This window comes from Balaenoptera acutorostrata, chromosome 9 (genome assembly GCF_949987535.1).
Source record: "Balaenoptera acutorostrata chromosome 9, mBalAcu1.1, whole genome shotgun sequence".
Lineage (NCBI taxonomy): Eukaryota > Metazoa > Chordata > Mammalia > Artiodactyla > Balaenopteridae > Balaenoptera > Balaenoptera acutorostrata.
Window position 1 is genome coordinate 37,421,633 of NC_080072.1, and position 24,006 is coordinate 37,445,638.

The 24,006-nt window shown below is 46.8% G+C and overlaps 1 protein-coding gene across 1 annotated transcript in view; it reads right to left on the bottom strand.

Annotated features, from left to right (window-relative positions):
• Positions 1-4,286: 4,286 nt before the first annotated feature.
• Positions 4,287-24,006, bottom strand: part of SLC6A5 (solute carrier family 6 member 5) — a 57,129-nt gene continuing 37,409 nt past the window's right edge. The window contains exons 11-16 of the mRNA XM_007174814.3: positions 20,278-20,390; positions 19,409-19,540; positions 18,029-18,128; positions 11,583-11,683; positions 7,020-7,187; positions 4,287-4,442 (exon numbers count right to left, since the gene is read on the bottom strand). Coding sequence (XP_007174876.3) covers positions 4,287-4,442; positions 7,020-7,187; positions 11,583-11,683; positions 18,029-18,128; positions 19,409-19,540; positions 20,278-20,390 — 770 coding nt within the window. The remainder of the gene's footprint in view (positions 4,443-7,019; positions 7,188-11,582; positions 11,684-18,028; positions 18,129-19,408; positions 19,541-20,277; positions 20,391-24,006) is intronic.

The window sequence follows — 24,006 nt, forward strand, 5'->3', positions numbered from 1 at the left end:
ATATAAGGACCTGATTAGGGAACATATCTTTATTCATAGGCGACAGGACCATGTAAGATGCCTGCATTTAGGACATTAGCCAAGTACACAATTTAAGAATAAACCTATTCCATGATAGGTCCATATAAAGTGCAAAAAAAGACCAAAACAATGAGAGACAAAACAGTTCCTAGTCAGTTACTAGGTATCACCCTAACAATAAAATACACCTATAAGGCAAATGGTTACCTGAAGATGTATTTAATCCATAGCAGGCAAATCAAACCACTGCTTGATCTTCAGAGGTGATGAATGCCCAATCTGAAAACTTTCTCTTTCGCTGCAGGCTGCTCAGAGGTGACCCGAGCAGAGACCACAATTCAAAATTACTTGGCCTTTCTGTACAGTTGAAGCAAAATCCAGGAAAGATAGGAAGCTTCACTTTTGCAAATCCTGGGACCACTTTGCAGAGAAATTAGTATCAAGATTAAATCACCCAAACCTTTGCTCCCAGCCTGGAGATTTTCTGCATGATACCTGGTATGAAACATAGGTAACACTCATTTCATTCGCTGGCCTTGGTCTTTATTTCTCTGCAAGATAACCTACCACCCAGCCTGCCCTTGCTCGAGTCATCTGCCTCAAAGAAGTGTGTCACAGACCCAAATCCAAGTGCAGCAGCAGTATGATCTTGCCATCATGCTTACATTAAGCAATAGTTATTGTGCAAGTCTCTGAGAAGAGAATGATGACCGATAGCCAAGGGAACAAAGAGGAAAGAAAAATATCTTAATTTTAGGCATGGGAAAACCATGCTGACAGGTTAACGTTATCAGGAAGCACTGAGGCACATGTAGATAACAAAATTAGAACTTAATTAAAGGAAAACTCCACTCCAGTGCAACATTAGCAAAGACAACCCAAGTCTTATCCATTTCCGGGTCACTGTGTTCAATGTCCTTTTAAAGTGCCACTCACTGAAATACAAGTTGATTCCATTTCTGACATATTAAAAACACATTGGAAATTTCAAAGATGTTGAGGTCATCGAGATTTTGCATTGACCACAGATTTCATGCAATAAATAAATATAAAAGAAAAAGAGAAAAAAGACCAGACCGGACACATTTGTACATGGCAAACACACAGCCTTAAAGAGATTAAAAGTTACTAATATGCAAGACAAGTATTTGCATAAGAAGCCACAACACCAATTGTTAAGACATATACATTTTTTTCTCCTTTAAGGATATTACAGCGTTACTGTTTTTAACATATGGCTTTTTTTTTTCCTCTGGATGGGTTTCTGGCATTTGTTGGTATTAGGAAATAATCTCACAAGTGGAAAATACCCCACCATTCTGCACAGTGAACCAATGAAAGTCCTTCCTCAGCAACTCGGTTTTTGCCTCAGTTTGAAGGGGAACTCTCAAGTGGCACTTTATGACAATGCTGCTCATTTTATTTTTATTCGTTCATTTTTTTCCCTTCCACTTGACTGTGCATTTTAATAGCATGGAAACATCCATCTGGTCATACGCATCTCAGCTCTTAGCGTCCCAGCCAAGTCTAGGGGAGGTGCGGCACGAGTAGATTGGCGATGACTAGAAACAGCTCAGATACTGAACACATCTCTGGCAAGGAAAGCCTCAAAAGTTAAACACTACTGTAGAAACTGGCAAAACTAAACTCACAAGGTAACTATTTCCAGATAAGCTTAGAACCTTCCACCTTTAAGGAAACTGTACATAAAACTTGAAAGTTGTAGGAAAAAGGAAAAAAAAACAAACAAAAACCCAGCTGCTCAGGGAACAGGTCCTGGGTCTTAACTGGACAAATTGTAATGAATACAAATGTCGCTGCCCCCAAATGCAAAACACACTAGCTAGTGAGGCTGTCCCCATTCTGACAATTAAGTTAACTTGCAGTGTGTACAAAACAAATCTGGCAGCATCCATGAGTTTTTTCCCCCTTTCTTTTAATCACAACAGCAATAATTAACAGAAACTGGGTTGGCATCCAGCATCAGACTCGAGTTTTAGCCAAGAGGCAAGAGAGGAAAGCCAAAAACCATTCATCCTGACACAAACATACCAGTCCTATGGGAGAATGCTAATTGATTTCAGCTCTCTTCTTCAACCTTCAAGTTGGAAAGGCTGCAGAACATTTCCAAACCTAAGTTAGTCCTTCCTTCCTCTCCCACCTCATTGGATATCAATTGGAGAGGCTAATTTTTGGTACCACTATGCAGAATCTGCTACAGCAAAGGGGGCTTCTCTACAGTATGGCTTTCTTGGGGAAACCAGTGTTAATGGCGGACAGGTCACTATGGGAAACACTGGGACAGGGGAAGAAGCCACAACTCAGCTTCCTAAAGCTAAGTCTAGGGGAAGCTTAGGATTTAGTCTCTGTGATGGATTCTAGTAAGTTCTAGCTTTGGGAGGTAAGCAGAAGAAGAGAACGAGAAGGGGGAAGAACAAACGTGCCCTGCAGACAAAAGAGATGAAAAACCTAAAGTTCGAAACCCATCTTTGTTTCCTTTTCTGAAAGTTTCCACAGGCTACTCTTGAAAACTGGAAGTTCACGTCGGTGTTGGCAAATGACAACAATATTTGCCCCAGAAAAGGGAGAGCTCAGTAAGATGAGTTGAGATTTTCCTTTTTCCTTAACAAATGAAGTCATTTTTTAAAAAGTGTTACTTTAAGGTCTGTTGTTGGGTTTCATTACTGTTTAACAGGATGAAAATGTCACATCAATATACAAGATTTGAACTGAAAACTTTGCCTGAGACCCTGTAATATGAAGACAAACAAATAAGAAAATGATTGAAATGGTCTCCCCTAAGGAAACAATTTTAGGTTTAGATATTATAACTGTAAGGGAAAAAGAAAAACCCAGACTACACTATCCTACACTCATCATCTCTACAGTGATTAATAAGATATTTATAAAGACAGAAAACACCACTACGAGTACACACTACGTGAACACGTATCACATTATGGAAATCTCATATATGCAGGTTCAGGATACAAGAAGATAATAAAGGTTACGGCTTCACCAACCTCTGCAGACATATGATTCGCCCTCATTAGAGTGCGGTTATGAGTACTGTGAATTGGGGACTCTTAAAATTGAATTAGCTAAATGTAGTCTTAAAAGCTATAGCTTTAATTAGCTCACTTGCTACTGACCTAACCTGTACCTATCAGAAATCTCTGTAAATACAGTGACCTAAAATGTACTACCAGTGCAGTGAATATTGTGGTTGCTTTCTCTTCAACTCTCCATTTCTTTGATTCTATGGCCACAATCGGCATTGACTGTGAATGAAAAAATGATGAGTAAAAACCGAGACATTATGTCCTTTAGGAGTTTGTGTCTTATATATATAATATATAGACAGAACCAGGGTAAGTCTTGTTTTCTCAGAGGCTGAAAGACAAGGTAGCTACAGCTCATAGAAAGACATTTAGAAGAGAAGAAACATGGAATGGTGACATTGAACCACAGTGCTAGACGTCATGGAGAAACAAAAAGGGTACTCTGCTATGAATGTACAACTTTGGGCACAAATAATACGATGCAGAGGTGGAGGAAAGCATCCAAAGAATTCACAAATATGGTTATTCAAAAAAAAGACAACTGAGGGGAGAGAACCAACTCTTCACTGAGATTTGCAGTTTGCAGAGAGAAAGCATCTGAGTCCGTGGTACACTTGAGACAGTTGGTCCAGATGAAGGAAACAGAGCCCCAATCATGAACGGAAATAGGAACTCCACCACCTTGAGGGTGTCCAAATCCACCGGCTCGTCTTACTCAAAACCATTTTCTGACCACTGCCGACCCCCCAAAGGTACCCAGTCCTGAACTTTGTGTGTCGGAATGAAATCACTACATTGCTCAGATCAGTCCAAACTAACAGTCTGGTTATCCTGCCGTTCTGCATAAGCCTGACTGGCACCACCAGTGACAACCACAGAGGATGCTTCTCTACTGACCAACGCACACACATCTACTTGTGACTTCGCTGGAAAGCGCTCCCCTAGTTGATTTGAGCCTGCGGGGTAAACCCCACCAGAAACTGACAGCATGGACACAGGCAAACCGCTCTTCAAGTGGTCCATCTAGCTCCTGGCTACAGCATGCGACACTATGTCCTACTTTTCTAAGTCACCACTCTCGTGCACGGGTATGAACCGAGATGTGGGGAGAAAGAAGAAAAATGGCAAGAAAGCTGGGGAAAACATTAGGGGAAGGCAGGGAGGAGAAACGGAATCAAGTCTGGGCCATCCCATGCCATCGGACTAGCACTGGGTACCCAGTTCCAAATCCTTCACTGGCAGTTTGAGTCCCAGGGAAGAGGTTCCCAAGGGGTCGATCATGTTCTTGTAACGCTCCCCACGGTGCTGAGCTAAGAAGGGGCCCCAGTCCGGCTGCGGCGAGCACACCAACTTCAGCCTCTGCAAAGAAGCCAAAGACACACAGGGTCACAGAAGCAAAGCACCCTCTTCCCCCAGGCACCACCCACCCATCCCCAAACTGGGTGTGACCACATTCGCCAGAACGCCTCCTGGAACCAAGAGGTCCCCCACCAAGAGAAGCAGTTAGGAAGATCAGCTCCATTAATTAACAAGGCCAGGGATGCATTTAAGAGGAGACTTAGTTTAGTTCACTTGAAATTATTTACATCACCCTGCAAGCAATATTACAGTTGCCCAGGGTTTGCCTTGCACAAGATTAATAGAGAATAAAGGGCCCAGATTTTAATTATACATTTTTTTCCCTCCAAATGGAGAGGATCTACAAGCTGCTCTCTCCACTGCCAAATGCAGACTGCAAAGGACATGTACTCACTTTTGTTCTGTAGCCTCAACAGTGAGTTGTTACATCAAAATAATTGGATTTTGTTTAGCATATTTCCCCAAAGTATATAAATGGCCGGAAAAAAAAAAAAAAACCCTCAACCACAAAGATACATTGCCAAGAGTGAGCAAAGATTTTAATTATCTGTTGACAAAAATATACGCTTCTGACTTGGTTCAGAAGTGTGGGTTCTTGCAGGCAAGCTAAAAATAATGGGAATGTCTCTAATCTGTCAACTGAACCTTTCATGGAAAACATAATTTGACTGGAGCATTTTCTAGAAAATTAAAGAAAACATATTTCTGACTACATAAGAGGGAACAAGTATGTGTTTATTACCTATTAAAGGGAAGCTGCTTCTTATAGCTGTTAGTTTAATCTCCCCTTAATCATCAGTTTGCAACCTTTGTGTCCCGAACCAACCATAATAAATGTATTTTGCCGACTCATCAGTTTAGAGGATTTCAGCCTAAGACAAAAGTAGCAGAGGCTAAAGCAGCTTCTGTTCAGAGGGAAAGAGATTTCTGGGTCAGTGGGTAGGAGGTCCATCTGAGGCTCGGGCAAGCCATCCCTGGCGGTGAGGGGGCTGAGTCAATTTACCTTAAGGAGATAACAGACAATTTCCTGAGGATGGAAACTGGAACACTGCTTCAGTAAGAAGATGTCTGCATCTCCCTTTGTCAACTCTGCCTCCACCTTTAGTCCAATAAAAACAAAGGCCGCCTCCTCATTGCGTGGACATGCGTGTAAGGCTTTTACTCACATGCTCTATTCCCATCTGCTTCTCCCCTCCCGAGCCTGCGAGAGATGCTCCAGGGCCCTCTCCTCCTCAATCTGGCTGACCAAGAGCAAAACCCACCCAGCTGTTCTTCACTACCCTCATCAGCAGGTGTTTCTTTGCTTTGGGCTAATCCAATGCAAGCTTGAATCTGCATCAGAATCACCTGGGGGCTCGTTAAACTACGGACACCAGAGTCCTACTTCCCTGAGAGTCTAGTTCAGCGGAGCAGAGCTGGAGCCTGATGGTTTGTGTTTCCAACAAGCTCCCAGGTGGTGCTGGTGCTGCTAGCCCCTGGGCCAGACCCTGAGCAGCACCGGCCTGGTCCAAGACGGCAGCCCTCTGGACCGCCAAGACAAGGCAGGGCCGATCGCTTCCTAACGCGTCTGAGCACGTGATTTCTCATGAATAACAAAAGCCTGACCACACTTCACTGGTGGCTCAGCAAGTGGCAGTCCCCTCACCAGCCTCCCTGGAGTGAGGGTGGGGAGTCTTTTGCATTAGAAATGGGAAATGCGGGGGCTTCCCTGGTGGCGCAGTGGTTGAGAATCCGCCTGCCAATGTAGGGGACATGAGTTCGAGCCCTGGTCTGGGAAGATCCCACATGCCGCGGAGCAACTAGGCCCGTGAGCCACAACTACTGAGCCTGCGCATCTGGAGCCCGTGCTCCGCAACAAGAGAGGCCACGATAGTGAGAGGCCCGTGCACCGCGATGAAGAGTGGCCCCCGCTTGCCGCAACTAGAGAAAGCCCTCGCACAGAAACGAAGACCCAACACAGCCCAAAATAAATTAATTAAAAAAAAAAAAGAAATGGGAAATGGGTCCAGCAAAGGACTAACCAACAAAGACAACCAACATGCCTTATACCAGGCATACCCTGGACCTTTCATTACATCCTTCGGGGATGGTGACATTTTCATCAGCTTGGACCCCTCAGCCATGCCTAACACAGGCATAGCAGGAAGGGGGAGTGATTTTAAACGTAATCGTAATAGGTGTTTGGGGGGAGGCACCTCGGACAGAGAGGAACATCAGGAAAGGGGGAATCTGATGTGTGGTGAAAAACCAAACACTGGGATTTAAGCTCTGGATGAGGGGAGAGGAGGGGGAAGCACCAGGAGAGAGGAGACACTCTGATCGTTTATTCCCCAGAGCCGTCACTGCTCTGAGGAAGAGCATAATATCAGCGTGGCCTGTGGACTGGCTGAGCCCCTCCATTAGCGGAATAATACATAATAAGAATGGGTTTAACAGAAACGGTAGCAACTGTAACCACTTAATCACCATGTCTCCCCTTAGAATAAGTTCACCAAATCTTTTGTTTTTTTAAAGCAGGGGGCTCTCAGAGCTTCTCCCCTGGGAGGGGATGGCAGGAGTGGGAGCTGATACAATTACCTCAATAAATCTGCCAGGAGCCAGATGCATTTTTATCACAAACATAATCGGGATCCAGATAACGGAACAGGCGAGCATTAGCCATCCGAGCACCATGGACCAGTTAGGGTAGCGGTAAGAGCCATAGGTCATGGGCTCCCACTGGTAAAAGCTGAAGCAAAGGATAAACTGGGAAGAAAAGAGAAACACATGCGTTAGGGTGGGGATGTGAAGTTTTCCTTCAACAGTCATGTACTGGACCCCTGCTGTGAGTTGGCTGCTTTTTTTGTCTATTATCTCGTTTTACCCCCATAACGACCCTGAAAGGGAAGTATTATTACTTCATTTTCTAAATGAAGAAACTGGATTTCACAGAGATGAACGTGACACACACTGAGCCGCTGATGCTGCATTTGCCATCCCATAAAAACTGAGCAACGCATATGGGTGTCTATACACACAGACTGGCTGAGAGGACGATTTTAAAGGCTACATACCGAGGTGGCGGACGGGTGGAGGCAGGAGAGGGGACGGTGGGTGTTTTTAAGGAGAGAGGCGTCTCTACTGCCTATAATGGATAATCAAGCTTTTGTTATAAGGAAAAAATCCATTAGATTAATGTGAAAAATGAATCGAATCTACTTCGTTTTCCCCTTGAATGGGGAAGAGCCCATCCGCAGGAGCTGCCTCTAAAGCCAGCTGAGAGGTCCCCAAGCAGTGACTGAGCAGGAAGTTTGGTCCTATAATCAGCTGTGGGACAAAGAGAGTGGAGGCCCAGCCCTCCCCTCAACTGATGCAAGGTGAACGGGTCTCGTCACCAACCCGTGAGCCGAGAGGCCAGGGACGGGCAGGCTAATCCCAGCTCTACCACTAATTGGCTGAGGGACCTGTATGTCTCAGACTTCTTTGCTATATAACAGATCCATTTCACACCAGGTATACAACACAGGGATTTTCTGGGAACAACAGTGTGGTATTTACTCAGGAGCCCCCCCCTCACTTTTAAGAGAGGTGATGATGCATTGTCTGCCCCTTTCCCCCCATCACCGCACACTTTGGCTGGCAACAGTGACGCGAACCCTCTGAAGTCTTGCTTAGTGTAGCGGAGGAGGAACAAGGTGACAGATACGCTGGAAAAAGAGGCACCGAAAAGGACAGAAGAGGGATTCTAACGCTATAGCCGAGCCTCTGTTGGGGGAGCGGGCACTGCCCTCAGAAAATTGAGTTCTTCCCTGTATTCATCCCACCTATGGCAGCCTCCACCTAGAACAATGTACCTGCCTAAGTCCTTCCCTCCTCCTCAGCTCTCTCATTCTATCCTAAGCAGTAAAAGAACTGCCTGAAAATGATTAGAGGGAATTATGTCAGGCAAGATAATATATGGAAGTGTTTTGGGAAAGTGTGAAGCATTAGACAAATGTAAGGCATCTGTATGATTGTTGTAAAGCCCAGGCTGCCGGGGCAAGTGATTATTTCAATGCAACAGCAGTTCAATATATGGATTTGAAGCAACATGAGACTGAAGACAGTGGTTGAGAAAACTGCTCCTATAAGAGATATCTACTCTAGGCCCCCTTTTAAACATTTGCCCCTAGAGTTATAAGCTTTATTAACCAGTCTATTGGAAGTATGGCCTAATGTAATTATGGTAAGTTGCCCCATTTCATTTACTATATAAATAGCAATACATCTGCTTACGTGCGTGCATAATTCAGTAACGTGATCTGCCTATGTATACAATAATTGCACGCAGAATATTTATAGCTCTATAAATCCATGAAGGCACATATAAAAAATGATCAATTTTATTTCAGGGTTTTCTAAGTCATTTAAACCCATAATCTCAGCTCATTCTAGCCTACTACAAGATAGCCGTGTTACAGAAGGGCAAATGGCAAAAAAGAAGGGTTAGCCTTGGTTCTTTGATACCCATTTCCTCATTACACAAATATCACATCAAATTTATTTGTGCAAGCTTGGTCTTGCCATCAATTTCCCTCTGCCAAGTCAGGTTTGACAAAAACCCTGCCCTCAGATGAACCTGGCCATGAGAAAGGATAATTTAGCCACCGAGGGCTTCCCTGGTGGCGCAGTGGTTGAGAGTCTGCCTGCCAATGCAGGGGACACGGGTTCGAGCCCTGGTCTGGGAGGATCCCACATGCCGCGGAGCAGCTGGGCCCGTGAGCCACAACTACTGAGCCTGCGCGTCTGGAGCCTGTGCCCCGCAACGGGAGGGGCCGCAATAGTGAAAGGCCCGCGCACCGCGATGAAGAGCGGTCCCCGCACCGCGATGAAGAGTGGCCCCCGCTTGCCGCAACTGGAGAAAGCCCTCGCACGAACCGAAGACCCAACACAGCCAAAAATAAATAAATAAATAAATAAAGTAGCTATAAAATTAAAAAAAAAAAAAAAAAAAATTTAGCCACCGAGCCAGGGACCTCTCCACAGGTTTCTGAGGTGAGTTTTGTAACGGAAATCGAGCAAAGCACAGCACAGTTGAGGAACTTTCTCAAAAAAACACAGCAAGTCCCTAGAATCCCTTTCCCCTGACATTCTGCTCCTAAAGAAGATTAGGATTATTTTAATCCAGAATTGGCCAAACTCCACTTGGAGATGAAAGCAACTAGGCTTTTAGAAATGTATTAGAAATGTATTTAGAAATGTATTATCTTGAAGCCTAGGTAGCCTTGGATTCCATTCTTATTCTGCCCCCTGCAAGCTTTGCAGCCTTGGGCAAGCTACTTAGCCTCTCCAAGCCTCAGCACAGGCAACTGTAAAACTGGGGAAGAATCACCCACCAATCAGAGTGGTTGGGAGCTTGAGAGACATAGTTAATAAAGCTGCTACCTAATACTATATCTCCACAAGTCGTCCTGCTGATTATTATTATGTGATCTGCGTCTGCAGAATATAATAAGATTCTCTGAAGCTTTATCTCTTCCAAGACAGGAGGGAAAGGTTGGTAGAATCTGGAACAGATTCTAACTTTGATTCCACCCAAGAATAAATTGTGTGTAGTAGTAACTGAGGGACGTGGCGAAGCTCAGCAGAGATGGGGAACAGCGGGGAGGCGGGGTCTCCCGTCTTCCTCCCAAGAGATGGGTAATTCCCCATCCTTCACACACACTTCAGTCCTGGATTCAAGAAACTGAAAAGTCTACCTTAGTCCTTTTCAACTCTCATGCCCCAAATCTGGTGGGACTTTTCAGACAAATTACAGCCTCTGAAATGTGAGTACAGATGTGGGCTTCTGTATGATGTCTTCCTGTCAATGCAGAGGGAGGTAAACGCTGAATGGTTTTTCTCTCTAAACTTCTGTCTTTTCAGAAAGAAATTGAGATGTTTTGATTAAAACTCACTCTGTGACAGTTTTTTTTTTTTTTAAGGAAAATATATGTTTTCTCTACAATTTTACTGTCTTGTTTTCCTTTAAAGAAGCTGGTACAGTGTAGTAAAAGGGTCTTAATCTGGTTTCTAGTGCCACCTGCTGGGCCCAGAAGGAACTACAGCCAGCTTCCTGCAGCTTTTGCCCAGATGACACCTACAAGCCAGGGAGGAACAGAGGGAAAGGCAAGGTCACTGTCAATTACTGTGCTTGGAGAGTAGATGGAGGCAAAGCCAGGAGCTGGGGCACAATAAAGGAGGTGACAGGATATGCCTGTAAGTCCCTCTGCAGATTTACTGGCACATGAAGGGCTCTGATCTTTAAGAAGATGAATGTCAGATGATCTCAAAATGTCATCATCACACTTGAGGATGATAAGATAGTCCTCAAAAGCAATAAAAATGAACAATAAAAGTCTAACTTCTGCTATACATATTAGTTGTAGAGTAGCTGTGTTGAGCAGTGTTTAGGATTAAGTGTTCTGGAGCCAGACTGCCTGGGTTTGATCCCAGGCTGTTGCTAATTATAGTTGTACAATCCTAGGCAAGTCACATAACCTCTGGGTGTCAGTTTCCCCATCCATAAAATGGAGATGATTATAATACCAACCCCTCAGAGCTGCTGTGAGGGAGAGATGAGGTGATACATATAAATCAGCAGCCTCCAACCTTTTTGGCACCAGGAACCAGTTTCATGGAAGGCAATTTTTCCACGGATGGGGGTGATGGTTCAGGCAGTAACGCGAGCGATAGGAAGCAATGGGGAGCGGCAGAGGAAGTTTCGCACACTCACCCACCGCTCACCTGCTGTGTGGCCCGGTTCCTAACAGGCCACAGACCGCTACCGGTCCTTGGCCCAGGGGTTGGGAACCCCTGATATAAAGCACTGTGCACAGAGCGTGGACCCCAGTTAGCACATGGGAAATGTGATCACGTGAGGCAGACCGATATAATGGGGAACGTTCCATAGGGAAGCTACAAACTGTGCATGCGTCCTCGCTCTGCACCCGACCAGGCAGGCACCTTTAGGCAAGGCGCTTCACCTCTTCACATCTGCGTTTCCTCAGCTGAAAGACACGAGTAATACTCCTCCTACCAGCTCCGCAGGCTCATGTGTATGTAGGCACAGGTCTTGCTCAACATAAAGCATCACATATGCACACAAGGTGCTACCCACGCAATAAAGCACACGGTCCTTACAGTTAAAATGGTTGGAGTAACAAACGCCCAGCAGACTTTCCAGAAAACGTTTGGCTGGAATCCAATCATCATCTCGATATCTTCACAGAACCTCTGCAAGCCTGCAAAGAGACCAATGGAGATCAAGCATGAGGTGCAATGGCAGGGTGAGGTGGGGCAGGGGATGGCGTGAGAGCCCCTCACTCGAGTGCCGTTGGCTGGGACGGCCCCATCCTGGTGTCGACGTGACCCCTAGTTATGCAGGAAACCATCAGACAAATGACTCGCTGCCGGGAAGATTAAGGCAAATAGAACATTTAAATAGATAGTAAACACCCTCTGCAGTGAAGTTCAAAGTGAGATGTCATCCCACCATGACATCTAAAAAGCTCCATTCCGGCCTACCCCGGGAGTCTCCACACTGCCACAGCCTGGCATAGTCACCCGTGCGGCTGTTTTTGAAGGTGGGCTCATGGGGTCAGCAACCAACTCTGACAAAGCCAATTAAGATTGTGATCGATAAGCACAGTGTGTTAGGAAAGCCTTGGAATTTTGAGGGAGACTCACTGCATGTGGCTTTTTACCCCTCACCCTCACAAGGACACTCTCCCATGAGTCAGTTTATCTCTGCTCTATGTAAGATGCTACGGGCAGGCAAGAACCAAAGTGAATGCCACGTGGCCATCACCCACTTTGTTGGAACTCAGAGGATTGTGGTCTTCTTGGTCGCTGATCAACATAACTACATAAAGTAAAAAGCAGACAAGAGAGTTATTCTCAGGACCCCGCATAACCGGCATCCACTCTCTGAAAGGAAAAGCGACAGAGGATGTTTGAGGAGGGAACGGTTTCTTGTATTGTTTCCTGAGCTCATCAGAAGCACGGCTTTCTCAGAACTGCGGGATCGCTATGCTGAAGGCACTTGAAAGGGCCCCAAGTTCAAGCCCTTTCATAGTCGGCGGTTCTGACTGGTGGCCCCAAATCATGGGCCACCACAGGCAAGAACCGCACACTCTGAGCAGCTGACCTGACCATCTTTGGGTTTGTTTGTCTCCTTTCATGTCATCAAACACCTTCAAGCGAGTGGCCTCTGGACACTAGACCCTCTGGGCATAAGTGAGGGGTGAGAACAAAAAAAGAGACAAAAGTCAAAGATGAGGCCCTCAGAAACACACATGAGATCCTGAAAGCAGGCTTCAGTTCTTAAAAGATTCTAAAAATGTCTATTATCAGTATCAATCCTGTTACCAGGCTATTAAATCATCCCTGGGAGATGACGGTGCGCAGCTCGCCTGGGGAAATTGATGTGACAGGGTTCAAGGTTAGACAGAGGAAGACATACAGATAGCCTCCTACGGGAGGAGGGGGGTGGCAGTAGAAGTGCTCAAGCTCCCCCAGAGGGGACCAAGAGCTGGACCCAGAGCTGTAGGAAGGGGTGGATGATGGGGGCCCAGTTTCGGCAAGAGGCAGTTTGATGCTGAGGTGCAGTGCTGGGACTGAAGGTGAGATGGCTTGGTTTCCAGAGTCAGCTCAAGCCCTGGAAGTCAGCCCTCCCCGTGCGCCTCCCGCGGGGGCTCTGGACGACAGGCCTCTGCCTTCAACAGGCTCCAGGCCCCTTGACTGCTCTGCTTGTTCCACAAATGTGACCCCCCCAGATGCAGCCCAGGGACACCAGCTGGGAGCCACGAGGCAAGCCTCCCGCCTCTTGCTCATTCCTGAGTCAGGCTCTCCAGTCCCTCCATCCTCTGCCTGCTCCAGCTCCCACCCAGCACAGCCCGCCCACGCCCTGACTCACGCCCAAGTCCCCACCTGAGTCCTTTACAGCCTCAATGTCTACCTTCCCCTCCGGCCTTTGTTCATATGGCTTCCTCTGCCTGCTCTATCCTTCCCGCTGGTCCAGATCCCTCTTCAAGGTTAACTCTTTTTATTTTTTTTTATTGGAGTAGAGCTGCTTTACATTGTTGTGTTAGCTTCTGCTGTACAGCAAAGTGAATCAGCTATACGTATACATATACCCCTCTTTTTTTTGGATTTCTTTCCCATTTAGAAGGCTAACTCTTGATAGAGGACTTGATCTTGGGGCCTGGAGCATGTGCATGGAGACTTGCCTGCAGCATGACCTTGAACCTGGAGGGGTAAGAGAGCTCCAAAAGGGATCAGAGTAACTGTTTCTCACTGAATTAGCAGAAAAATAGCAGGAAAAGAAAAAAAAAAAAAAGTGGTGAACTCATAGTAACTGTTCTAGATTCAAACCAACAGATTTGGTGCCCAGAAATGGGCCCACCACAATCCCCATATAACCAGCCAATCCTGAACTGTTAAGTCAAGGACCTCCTTCAACCAACCGATCACTTTCACCCATGCAACTTTGTGGCTTTTGTCTTTATGAACCATACCCTTGCCCTTGGTCTGAGTATGGTCTTCCGGGGGCTGCTCTCCCCACTGCGTGGCCAGGGCCAGCCTCCTAGCCTGTGAGCCAAGCACTCATACAGGGCCTGGTGCTCAGAAGGGCGCCACCCCTGGATTAATCTTAATCTCTCCTGTCGCCATCTTGAAACTCTTGACAATTTTTTTAACACAGGGCTCCACATTTTCCTTTTGCACTAGGTCCCACAAATTAGGTCTCCAGTCCTGTGTGTATCTCAAATATTATTCTCTTACAGTTAATGTAATGTTTTGGCTGCATCTCTTGGAGCCAAAACCCTATGTGTGGGCTCAGATTTTCCCTGCCTTGGTTAGCAATAAACTCAACACTAAGTCTTGTCTTTATCTACTTTTATATTCTTTTATCTCCAGAACTCCACCTTCTCAAAGTTTTTCTGGCTACCCTGGCCCTCCTTTATCTCTGGGCAGCAAAAGCGCACAGCTGAGATGCACACCTTAGTACTGGCCTTCTTCTCAATGTACAAAGTAGATTTGCTCTTCCTGGCAGCTAGTTGGAAAGATCTGTGAATATAGAAAACTACCTCTGCCCTCCCCACTTTCCTAGAAGCATGCAGGGCATACAGTGAACACTTAATAAATACCTGTTGACGACTTCGCTGGTGGCGTAGTGGTTAAGAATCTGGCTGCCAATGCAGGGGACACGGGTTCAAGCCCTGGTCTGGGAAGATCCCACATGCCACAGAGCAACTAAGCCCGTGCGCCACAACTACTGAGCCTGCACTCTAGAGCCTGTGAGCCACAACTACTGAACCCGCCTGCCACAACTACTGAAGCCCACGCGCCTACAGCCTGTGCTCCCCAGCAAGAGAAGCCACCGCAATGAGAAGCCCGTGCACCGCAACGAAGAGTAGCCCCCGCTCGCCGCAACTAGAGAAAGCCTGCGCGCAGCAGTGAAGAACCAACGCAGCGAAAAATAAATTAATTAATTTAAAAAGATATTGCTTAAAAAAAAATACCTGTTGATTTACTCACAGGCATTTACCTATGTGAGTTATGAATGGACTGAACCATCTTGTTCCTAATGTTTTCTGAAGCCCAGCAAATGGAGCTGGGGGAACTTACACCCTGAATGAGAGGTGGACAGTGACATTTCAGCCGAGAACACATGTGACGATGGAGCTCAGGGAGGGGGACCAGAGAGGAACAAAAGTAAGCTTGAATTTGTGGGGTTCCGGAGAGATCATGTGTTTTTGTTTTGTTGTTTTGTTTTCTTTTATACTAAAAACAAAAACAAAAAAACTTTGAGGCGTTCAGCCTGCAGGATGGACAACCAGAACTGCAGAATGACATATTCCATCCTGTAAACGTCATTGCCTGTGTGACTCTAACATCCCTCACGAGGATGTGGAAAAAGACAGAGTGGGGGTAGGATGTGAAACAAGTAACTGATCAACATGGAAGAAAACAGATCAAGACAATTGAGCATCTAGTGATTTGGAGGAAATGCACAGTGTGGAGCCAAGCAGATAAGCAGGCAGCAGGGCTTTGTGGTGGCAGGTCAATCCTATGGTCCCCCCAGCCAGAAAGTCCCTGTATTGGCTCCCAGGAAAATGCAAATCACTTCTTCAAAGCGACTCTATTAGGTAACAGTCTGTTAAAGGGATTGTCCCTACACCAAACTCAGGGAGTGCCACTTTTCTAGCTACCTCAAACCCAAATATTGGCCTTTGAAGAGTGTTGCCTTGAGAACCTGAATCAGATATTTTGATCTAAAGATAAAACTTGAAAATTGTACCTACTGTATTTTAAATGTTTGAATGGCAACCTCTAGAATCTAGACTCTAGAGATCATTAGAACTAAGAAGAAAACACAAATCTCTGCAATCCACCTACTTATTTTTCAAATTCAGCAGCCAGGATGGGGGGTAGCAAATCAGTCTGGTTCATTTTCACTCTTCACAGGTTCATGTTCAACTTCCTTAAACTAACCTTGCATTTGTTTGGGGCCTCATCATCTCAATAAAGAATCCAGTGTCCTCTGGAGCGTGCATTATATATTTGTGCAGGCTTTTGCTTTCACCTCTAACAATTATGTTAGCTTATTTCAAATATTTCTTCTAAGAGTCCCTTCTTAGAATTCCATCCAGGTACAAATCAGAGGTTCACACCCACATCCGACACAGCAGGAGTCAAGTTCACCCTGAGCTCAGCACAGAGTCCACCTGGACCTGGAAGCTGGCCCAGCACCAGCCCTCTAGAGGCCAGGTGATTTCCTGGGTGGTCCCCAGGAAGATTAGCAGAGCCCAGGGAATGAAGCACTCAGGACTTATTTTTTCCTTCAGAACCAAAAAATCTACCACCAGTTTTATATGGAGGCTGGGGGGAGCTACTTAAGTTCTAAAAATAGAGATGTTAAAAGGTTTCTGTTTTAATGATGCTTGTAAACCACACTGAACAGCCCTGTTTTATTGGAAAGAATTGTGCAAATGTGTCTTTTGTGGCAGATAGCAGCGAGGATACAGACAGCAGAGGAGGTCAATGAGATGGCTTCCTGCACCTGGGCCAGTGCTGCAGTGAAGAGCTTTCCTGACTTTGCCAACAGACCATCTGGTGACTTTAGCTTATATATAGACCCACAAGGGCTTGAGTTTCCAAAGGAGGGCCCCAGAGGCCTCTCCATGGCAAAGCCTTTGGTATCTGGGCAGAAAGTTAGGATTGTGGTAGATTGGCTGGGTTTCTGCCACTCTCTGCTCAGGTAGGAAGCTCCTTGAAGCCTCACCCTAAATGCAGGTCCTCAATCACAGTGTCACTGCAGGCTCCAGGCTGTCTCATCAGCCCAAAGTGTTGGCAGTTCGGCCTCTGATCCCATCACGACAGCTGGCATGCCTGCCCACTTCTCTGTCCAGAAACTAAACTCTCCCTGCAGTGGGGATGTAATCTCCAGCTGAGACAAAGTTCCCTTCTGCCAAAACCTAAACAGTATCTTCCTGTCTCTAGGGCACCTAACGTTTACGTGAGAGGTTTCCTTTTTATATTTTGATTCCCCATCACCCTCCATTTTAATGTGTTTTTCAGGCAAGCAAGAAGCTGCTGAACCCTGATGGACAGGAGGCTAACAATTACATTAAAAGCAAGATGCTCATACCAAGGACATCCCGCATCCAAGTGATACCCTGCCTTTCTTTTTACCATCTCTTTTTGGTTCTGAAGTACAGATGGATCATCTGAGTTGGCATTTTTCACCTTCCTGGTATTTGCTAAGGAGGCCTTATCTATATTAGGGATGATTCTGAGACTTCGAGGCACAGGGAAGTCAGCAGTGCCTTGAACCCAATAGGACTTGCTTGTGCTGACCGGCGGCGCACACTGCACACGAGGAGCCCAGGAGATCACCCGGTGAGACCCCCTCCCCCGCACGCCCAGATACCTCCACGTGAAGGGCAAAGACGGCATCCGCTGACTTACCATTCCTGTTCTTCTAGATAATGGCCCTGATGATTATGGGATGCAGGTTGCTATGGTGATATTAAGAAGGGCTAATCTGTAAAGGAACAGGCAGTTTCTTCCTGGGAAAATCTGGGGTTGAGATCTTGTATCACAGGCTCCCATGATGCTAATGAAGTCTCCTAAGGATCTGTTAGGCCTGTGTTCTCTTTTCTCACTAAAGTATCCGGGAACCAGCCATGACGCTTCTCCTCACCTCAAGCTACAGGAAGACTGCAGCTACCGAGACCTCAAAATGCAAAAGAAGCCTTCCCCCGCCACCCAATCTGGCCATTGTCCTCAGGCATTAACGACGGTTCACTTGCCAGACCACACCCAAAGGCATGTCCTGGTCCTAGCAGTTTCTGGTACAAAGACTACTGAGTTTCACCATCAGCCGTCTTTTGTTTCTCTATTAAATCTAGACCCCAGTGGTCCTGAGGCAAGCTGGAAATAAAGGTACAGCTCTCTTATGTTTCCTAAATAGCTGCAATGAAGCCCTTTCATTGTCTTACAAAATATGGGAAGCCTGCTTGCCATGGACGCTTGGCAACCGACACTAAGTTCTGCCTCAGCATCAGGCACAGTGGTTCCCTTACCGTACACGTAGGAGATCCCCACGAGCTCAAAAATGGCAATGATGACGAGGGCGTAGGAGGCGGCATACGTGTCCACAAGCTGAAACATGTAAATTCCACCCTGGTAGGGGAGAGAAACAACCGACATCAATAGGCCTGGATCTAGGCTGTCTCCCACTTCTAGCAGTCAATCCTTCCATCCTGAGCAGGGTCAGGTGCAAACAGGAGTCAAAGGATCTCCCCTCCCCTTGACATCAGTAACCTAACGCTGGCCAGGTATGTAAGCTGGGAGACTTGCCGTGTTAGCAAAGCAGTCCCTGGAAAGACTCCGAGCTAATCAATAGAACAAGCCCAGAAAAGTGATCTAACGTCTTACTCTTAAAAGGCAAAGGTCAGGGCTTCCCTGGTGGCGCAGTGGTTGGGAGTCTGCCTGCCAGTGCAGGGGACACGGGTTCGAGCCCTGGTCTGGGAAGATCCCACATGCCGCGGAGCGACTAGGCCCGTGAGCCACAGTTACTGAGCCTGCGCGTCTGGAGCCTGTGCTCCGCAACAAGAGAGGCCGCGATAGTGGGAGGCCCGCGCACCGCGATGAAGAGTGGCCCCCGCTCGCCGCGACTAGAGGAAGCCCTCGCACAGAAACGAAGACCCAACACAGCCATAAATAAATAAATAAATAAATAAATAAATAAATAAATAAATAAATAAAAGGCAAAGGTCAGCATCTGAAGATGTATATGTGAAAGTAGCCAGATTGCTTCATTTTTGCTTTAAGCAACAGACGACCATTTCTACCCATATACCTGCATGTGACTGACCTTCATATGACCTTTAGGTGTCTCTGGGCACTCCTCAAGCAACCCCCTGCATTTTCAGCTCACTCTTTAAGTCTCTCTACAACAGAGGAGGCTTAGAGACCATCTCCTTTCAATCTATCATTTTACAGATGAAGAAACCAAGGCCCAAAGTAGTGACTCGCTCAAGGTCACAGGGACAGCAATATATATATATATATATATATATCAGGTAAGTTAATACTCAACTTACCAGACACTCAGGACTAGAAGGAACTCAAGTGGCTATAAATCTTGTATATGACAGGTAACCAATTTCTCTGGTCAGTATTTTCATGTATTCCATTTTCTTAAAGTAGGACACACCTGTCTCGTTGGCTCAAGAAGGCTACATCTCAATTACGAAGATGCTAGAAGTATCATTAGTAGCCAAGGTGACATATTTTCCTCTGTGGTAAGAATCCCTAATGAACTGATGCCATCTACATGGAAATGGCAATGATTTGGCTGTTGTTATAAGGTCCGGGAGCTAAGAGTAAAAGGCTGGAGAGCCGTCAGGCCCCCCTGCAACCTGCCCCCATCCCAAGCCTGCGCCCAGCAGGCAGCTTACCTGAGTGATCATCGGGAAGCCCATGACGAAGAAACAAATGCAGCAGCCCAGAGTAAAGACCGGCTTGTGTGTGCGCAGGTACTTGGGAAACTCGTCCGAGATGGAGGTCACTATGGTCTCGATGGTGGCAAACTGGAACGATGCCAGCAAAGCGACACCTGAGACACACCACCCAGCCCCAAAGGCTCCAAAAAGCCCTTTGTGTTTCCCACCAGGCAAAGTGGTATTTGTATGAGGTTTGGGTTTTAGGGTTGCATTCCCTCGATGGGTCTGAAAGACTTTGCTGGGGTCCAACCCACAAGACCAGCGAGGGGAATCCAAGCAGGATGTGGGCCTTAGAGCAGTGTTTCCAGCCCCCAGAGGCTGCACTCATACCCATCCATCAGGACACTTTAAGCTTCACTTTGTATTCATGAGATGTAAATTCCTCGCCTCCTGTTTAAATCGCATTTGATCTTCTGCTTGAGGAAAAACCCTCTTTGCACCCAACTACTAAACTCTGAGTGCCTGTCAGCATGATTTGTAGTAGTCTCAGCCCCAGAGCAATTCCCCTAAAACTGACCTCATATTATTTTCCCTTATTCAGCCCCAAAGAACTTGCTTTGGCAAAATGACACCAAAAGTGGGAAGTACACAGGCTAAAACTTGCATGGAGAACAGAGAGGGAGAGAGCACGGCTCCTTCGCCCCATCACCTGAGTCACCCACAAATGCAAGGTTATCCTGAGCCCTAGACAGGTACCTCACCATCCCTACATCCCTCAGGGAAACGTTTAAGTACCACTAAGCTCAACCCCATTGCAGGCTGGATGCAGGACCCAGGACAGGAGTCTTCAGGAGAAGCAGGGATTGAAGCGGGGAGGGGCTCACCATAGTGTCAAGTCCAAGAGTGAGGAGCATCAGGAAAAAGATGATGGCCCAGAACGGAGAGAGGGGCAGCCTGGTTAAGGCCTCCGGGTAAACCACAAATGCAATGCCTGGCCCTGGAAGGAACAAGACACATGATTGCAAACAGGTCCAGCTCAAGGCCACCTCTTCCTGGAAGCCCACAGGGTCCTCTCTCCATGGAAGCCCTGAGTTGTTAGTTATCACATGCTGCTCCTGCTATTTGCTATGTTTTTACTCCTCTCTATCCATTTCCCCAATTAGACCTCAAGCTCCCGGAAGGGAAGGACCAGGGGAATTAGGTCCACACCTCAGGGAACTCAGAGGAGAAGCTCAAAAAGAGTGCCAAAGCAGAGACTTGGGGCCAACTCGACTCTAAGGCCAGTCTGTATCCCATGCAAATAACATGAAAACCTCCATCTTTGTGTTCATAAGTTGGGGGAGAATGTAATAATTACCCTCTAGAACAGTGGGTGATTTTGCCCCCCTGGGCACATATGGCAATGTCTGGAGCCATTTTTGATTCTCGTAACTGGGATATCATGGGGGATGATTACTGGTGTCTAGTGTGGAAAGGCCAGGGTTGCTGCTAAACATCCTTCAATGCATGGGACAGTCCCCACAACAAAGAATTATCCGACCCAAATGTCAAGAGTGCTGAGGTGGAGAAACCCTGCTGTAAGGGTTAAACGTGCCCAGAATGACATCGTTTCCACATTTTGTTACCCTTCTTCCTAGTCACTCCTCCAGGAGAAGCCATGTACATAAAACATGAATCAATCTAACACTTTTAGGAACTTGCCCTATAAAGGCTTGCTAAAGATGGGGCTACATCAGTCCACAGGTAATTAAGTGGGGAAGAGGGAAGCATGATATAACGGTTAAGAGAGTTTGGTCTCTAATAGTTAGACAGACCTGGGTCCAAATTCAGACTCCATGACTTGCCAGCTGTGCAACCCTAGAGAAGTTATTTAATTTCTGTAAGCCTCAATCTTGCCCATCTGTAAAATGGGGATAACAATAGTTCCTCACAGGGCGGTTATGAGGGACAAATGAGGAAACGCACGTAAAGCACTGAGACCAGTGCCTTGCACATCATCAGCACTCACAGAATATTAGCTTTTCTTAGGGGTGGACAATGAACTTGGAAATTAGCAGCTCCGATTCCGGTTTTCCCAAGAATATTGCGTGTGGTCTTGGTGGAGGATCTCTGAGCTGCAGTTTTCTCTGCTAACATAAAGCCCCACCAGCCATTCCTATCTTCCTTACAGCCTCACTGGGAAGATGGCTAAAGACCTGGCAGTTGTGAATTTCCCTGTAGGTAGAAACCTAGATGATAAGGGGCAGAGAACAGGGAGTGTCGGGGTAATCCACGGCCGGCGCACGTCTGGAAGCCAGAAATCGTAGCTCCTGGAGTTTTTATAACTCAAGCATAATGACACTTTTTTAAACTGGAATTCATCAGGTTGTTAGCTCCCAATGTTGCCTAGGGCTTTGGGTATTTAAAACATAAAGCCTGGAATGCCTAAGATACCCCGCCTCGATGCATTTATTGAACAGACAGTAGAGACAGCCTCTGAAGGCTCCCTGAGTGAACCATAAAAGAAAAATCTGTATTAAGCTACAGTTCAAAATAGGTCTCAAATGCACCGAAGAAGTCAGTTCAGTGCCCGGAACACCGAGGAAGCCAGTTCAGTTTAGGCCCATGAAGTGGACGAGAAGGTCTTCAAATGGCCACTGCCGGAGGACCTTGGCTCATTGCTTAACAGGATTCTGGCCGTTTGGGCTTTACTGCTTTTTCAGGGAGGGGAATGATTTCAAAATATTCGGCCTGTTTCCATTTCAGCGGCCTCCCTAAAGTATGCAGGGTAAAGGCATCATTTTCAGCAAACTCCATTTATCCAAGATGGCTAGAGAGTGGATTTTTTAAATACAGTTTTAGAACATTTTGTAGAGTTCAGAAAGATGGACTGTCCGAGCCACAGCGGAGTTTTCCCCGGGCGAGGCCCTTGTGTCTGATGGAGGCTGAGTCCTGCCTCCTTCCTCCCCCTCAGGGAGGCAGCAAGGCCCAGTGGGTGGACTGCAGGCTCCTCTCCCCCAGGGGCCAGAAAACTGGCTCTGCCTCTTCCTAGCTGCGGGACCGTAGGTAAGACTCCGGACAAACCTCAGTTTCCTTATCCGTACAATGGAGATAATAATAGCACCTACACTCAGGGAGTTTCTGTGAGCAGTAAGTGTGTTGATACAAGTAAAGGGCTCAGAACAATGCCTGGCTGTGGCGAGAACTCAGTAAGCATAGACCATTATTACTCTTCCCATGAGAGGGGATCAAAGGGGTTCTGCATGCCAGCGTCTTGGGCGGGGCCCCCAGAGACCTACAGTGACAGCCTCCTTGGTCCTAGAGAGCCACTGAAGACACAACCAGGGGCTCCGGTCAATGGACCCATCACGACCCGCAGCACACGGGGAGTGGTTACTCTGCTGAGAAACCTACTACGTGTGGATGCGTTCTCAGAGGACGCTGCACGGGAACCCTTTCCTGTGCCTTTGGAAGGATTGGCATCCAGGTGACAGACAGATGGTGGGACGGTCCGTCCAGTTTGAGAGCATTCATCTTGATCAGCAGGGTCTCTGAACTATGAGGGGGTGAGGGAACCAGGGCAGAACTTCCTAGTGGCCTGGTTACCTGAGAGTTACCGCCTAGACCTGGGACTCTATATGCAATACGCACCTCCGTGTTCCTCTGCTGTGGTCTAACCGAGTCTTGCCGCTAGTGGGTGAGCATCTTGGTAGGGCTCTGAGTTGGATTCTGACCGTGAGTCAGTGCTCCCCAGGTAGCAGTTGGCTGGGAGATGACTCTAAAAGGCTGACTTCCCAGCAAGCTCCTTCTCTGGCGTAGATGCCTGAGAAGACCACGCCCCCTTCCCTGTGCCCATCGTAAAAGCAGAGGACAGCTTGGTCTCATCACCAATCCCACCCTCAAGCCCCCAGAAGCTCTGATATGGCCAAGATTTGGGGTAACGACTTGGAGCCTCCCTTACAAGGGAGCTGTAAACGAAATGGACTAGGGTTAGGTCATTAAAGAGAAACTGCTTTTGACTGAATACCAAAGCACAGTTACTAATGTTGGGTCAGCAAAAATGAACTGAATGTCCACGTGCCAATGTCGTCCAGCTAGGAGAGCTTGGGGCTGGCACCTAATGCAGGCCTGACCCCGATCTCTGTATTCTGCAGAGCCTCCATTACAATGGAGGAAATTGGACAAGCCTGCTAATCACATATAAGAATGTATGCGAATTCAGAAGACCTCCCGGACCACTGCCCCTTCCCTGTGGGAGATGAGACCCACTGTCCCTGTGCTGGTGACAATGAGAAACTACCAAGTACAGTTGGCCCTTGAACAACACAGTTTGAACTGCACGAGTCCACTCAGACATGGATTTTTTTCAATCGTAAATACTACAGTACAACACAGTCTGCAGTTGGTCGAATCCATGGATGCGGAGGAATTGCAGATTCAGAGGAACTGTATCTACGAAGGGCTGACTCTAAATTATAACACGGATTTTTGACTGTATGGAGGGTCGGCGCCCCTAAACCCTTGCATTGTTCAAGGGTCAACTGTATGAACACAACACGTTAGAACCTGTGAGAAGTACTCCTCTCTCCCAGTTAAAATCAGAGGAAATGAAAAAATTCTGGAAAGGGGAAGTT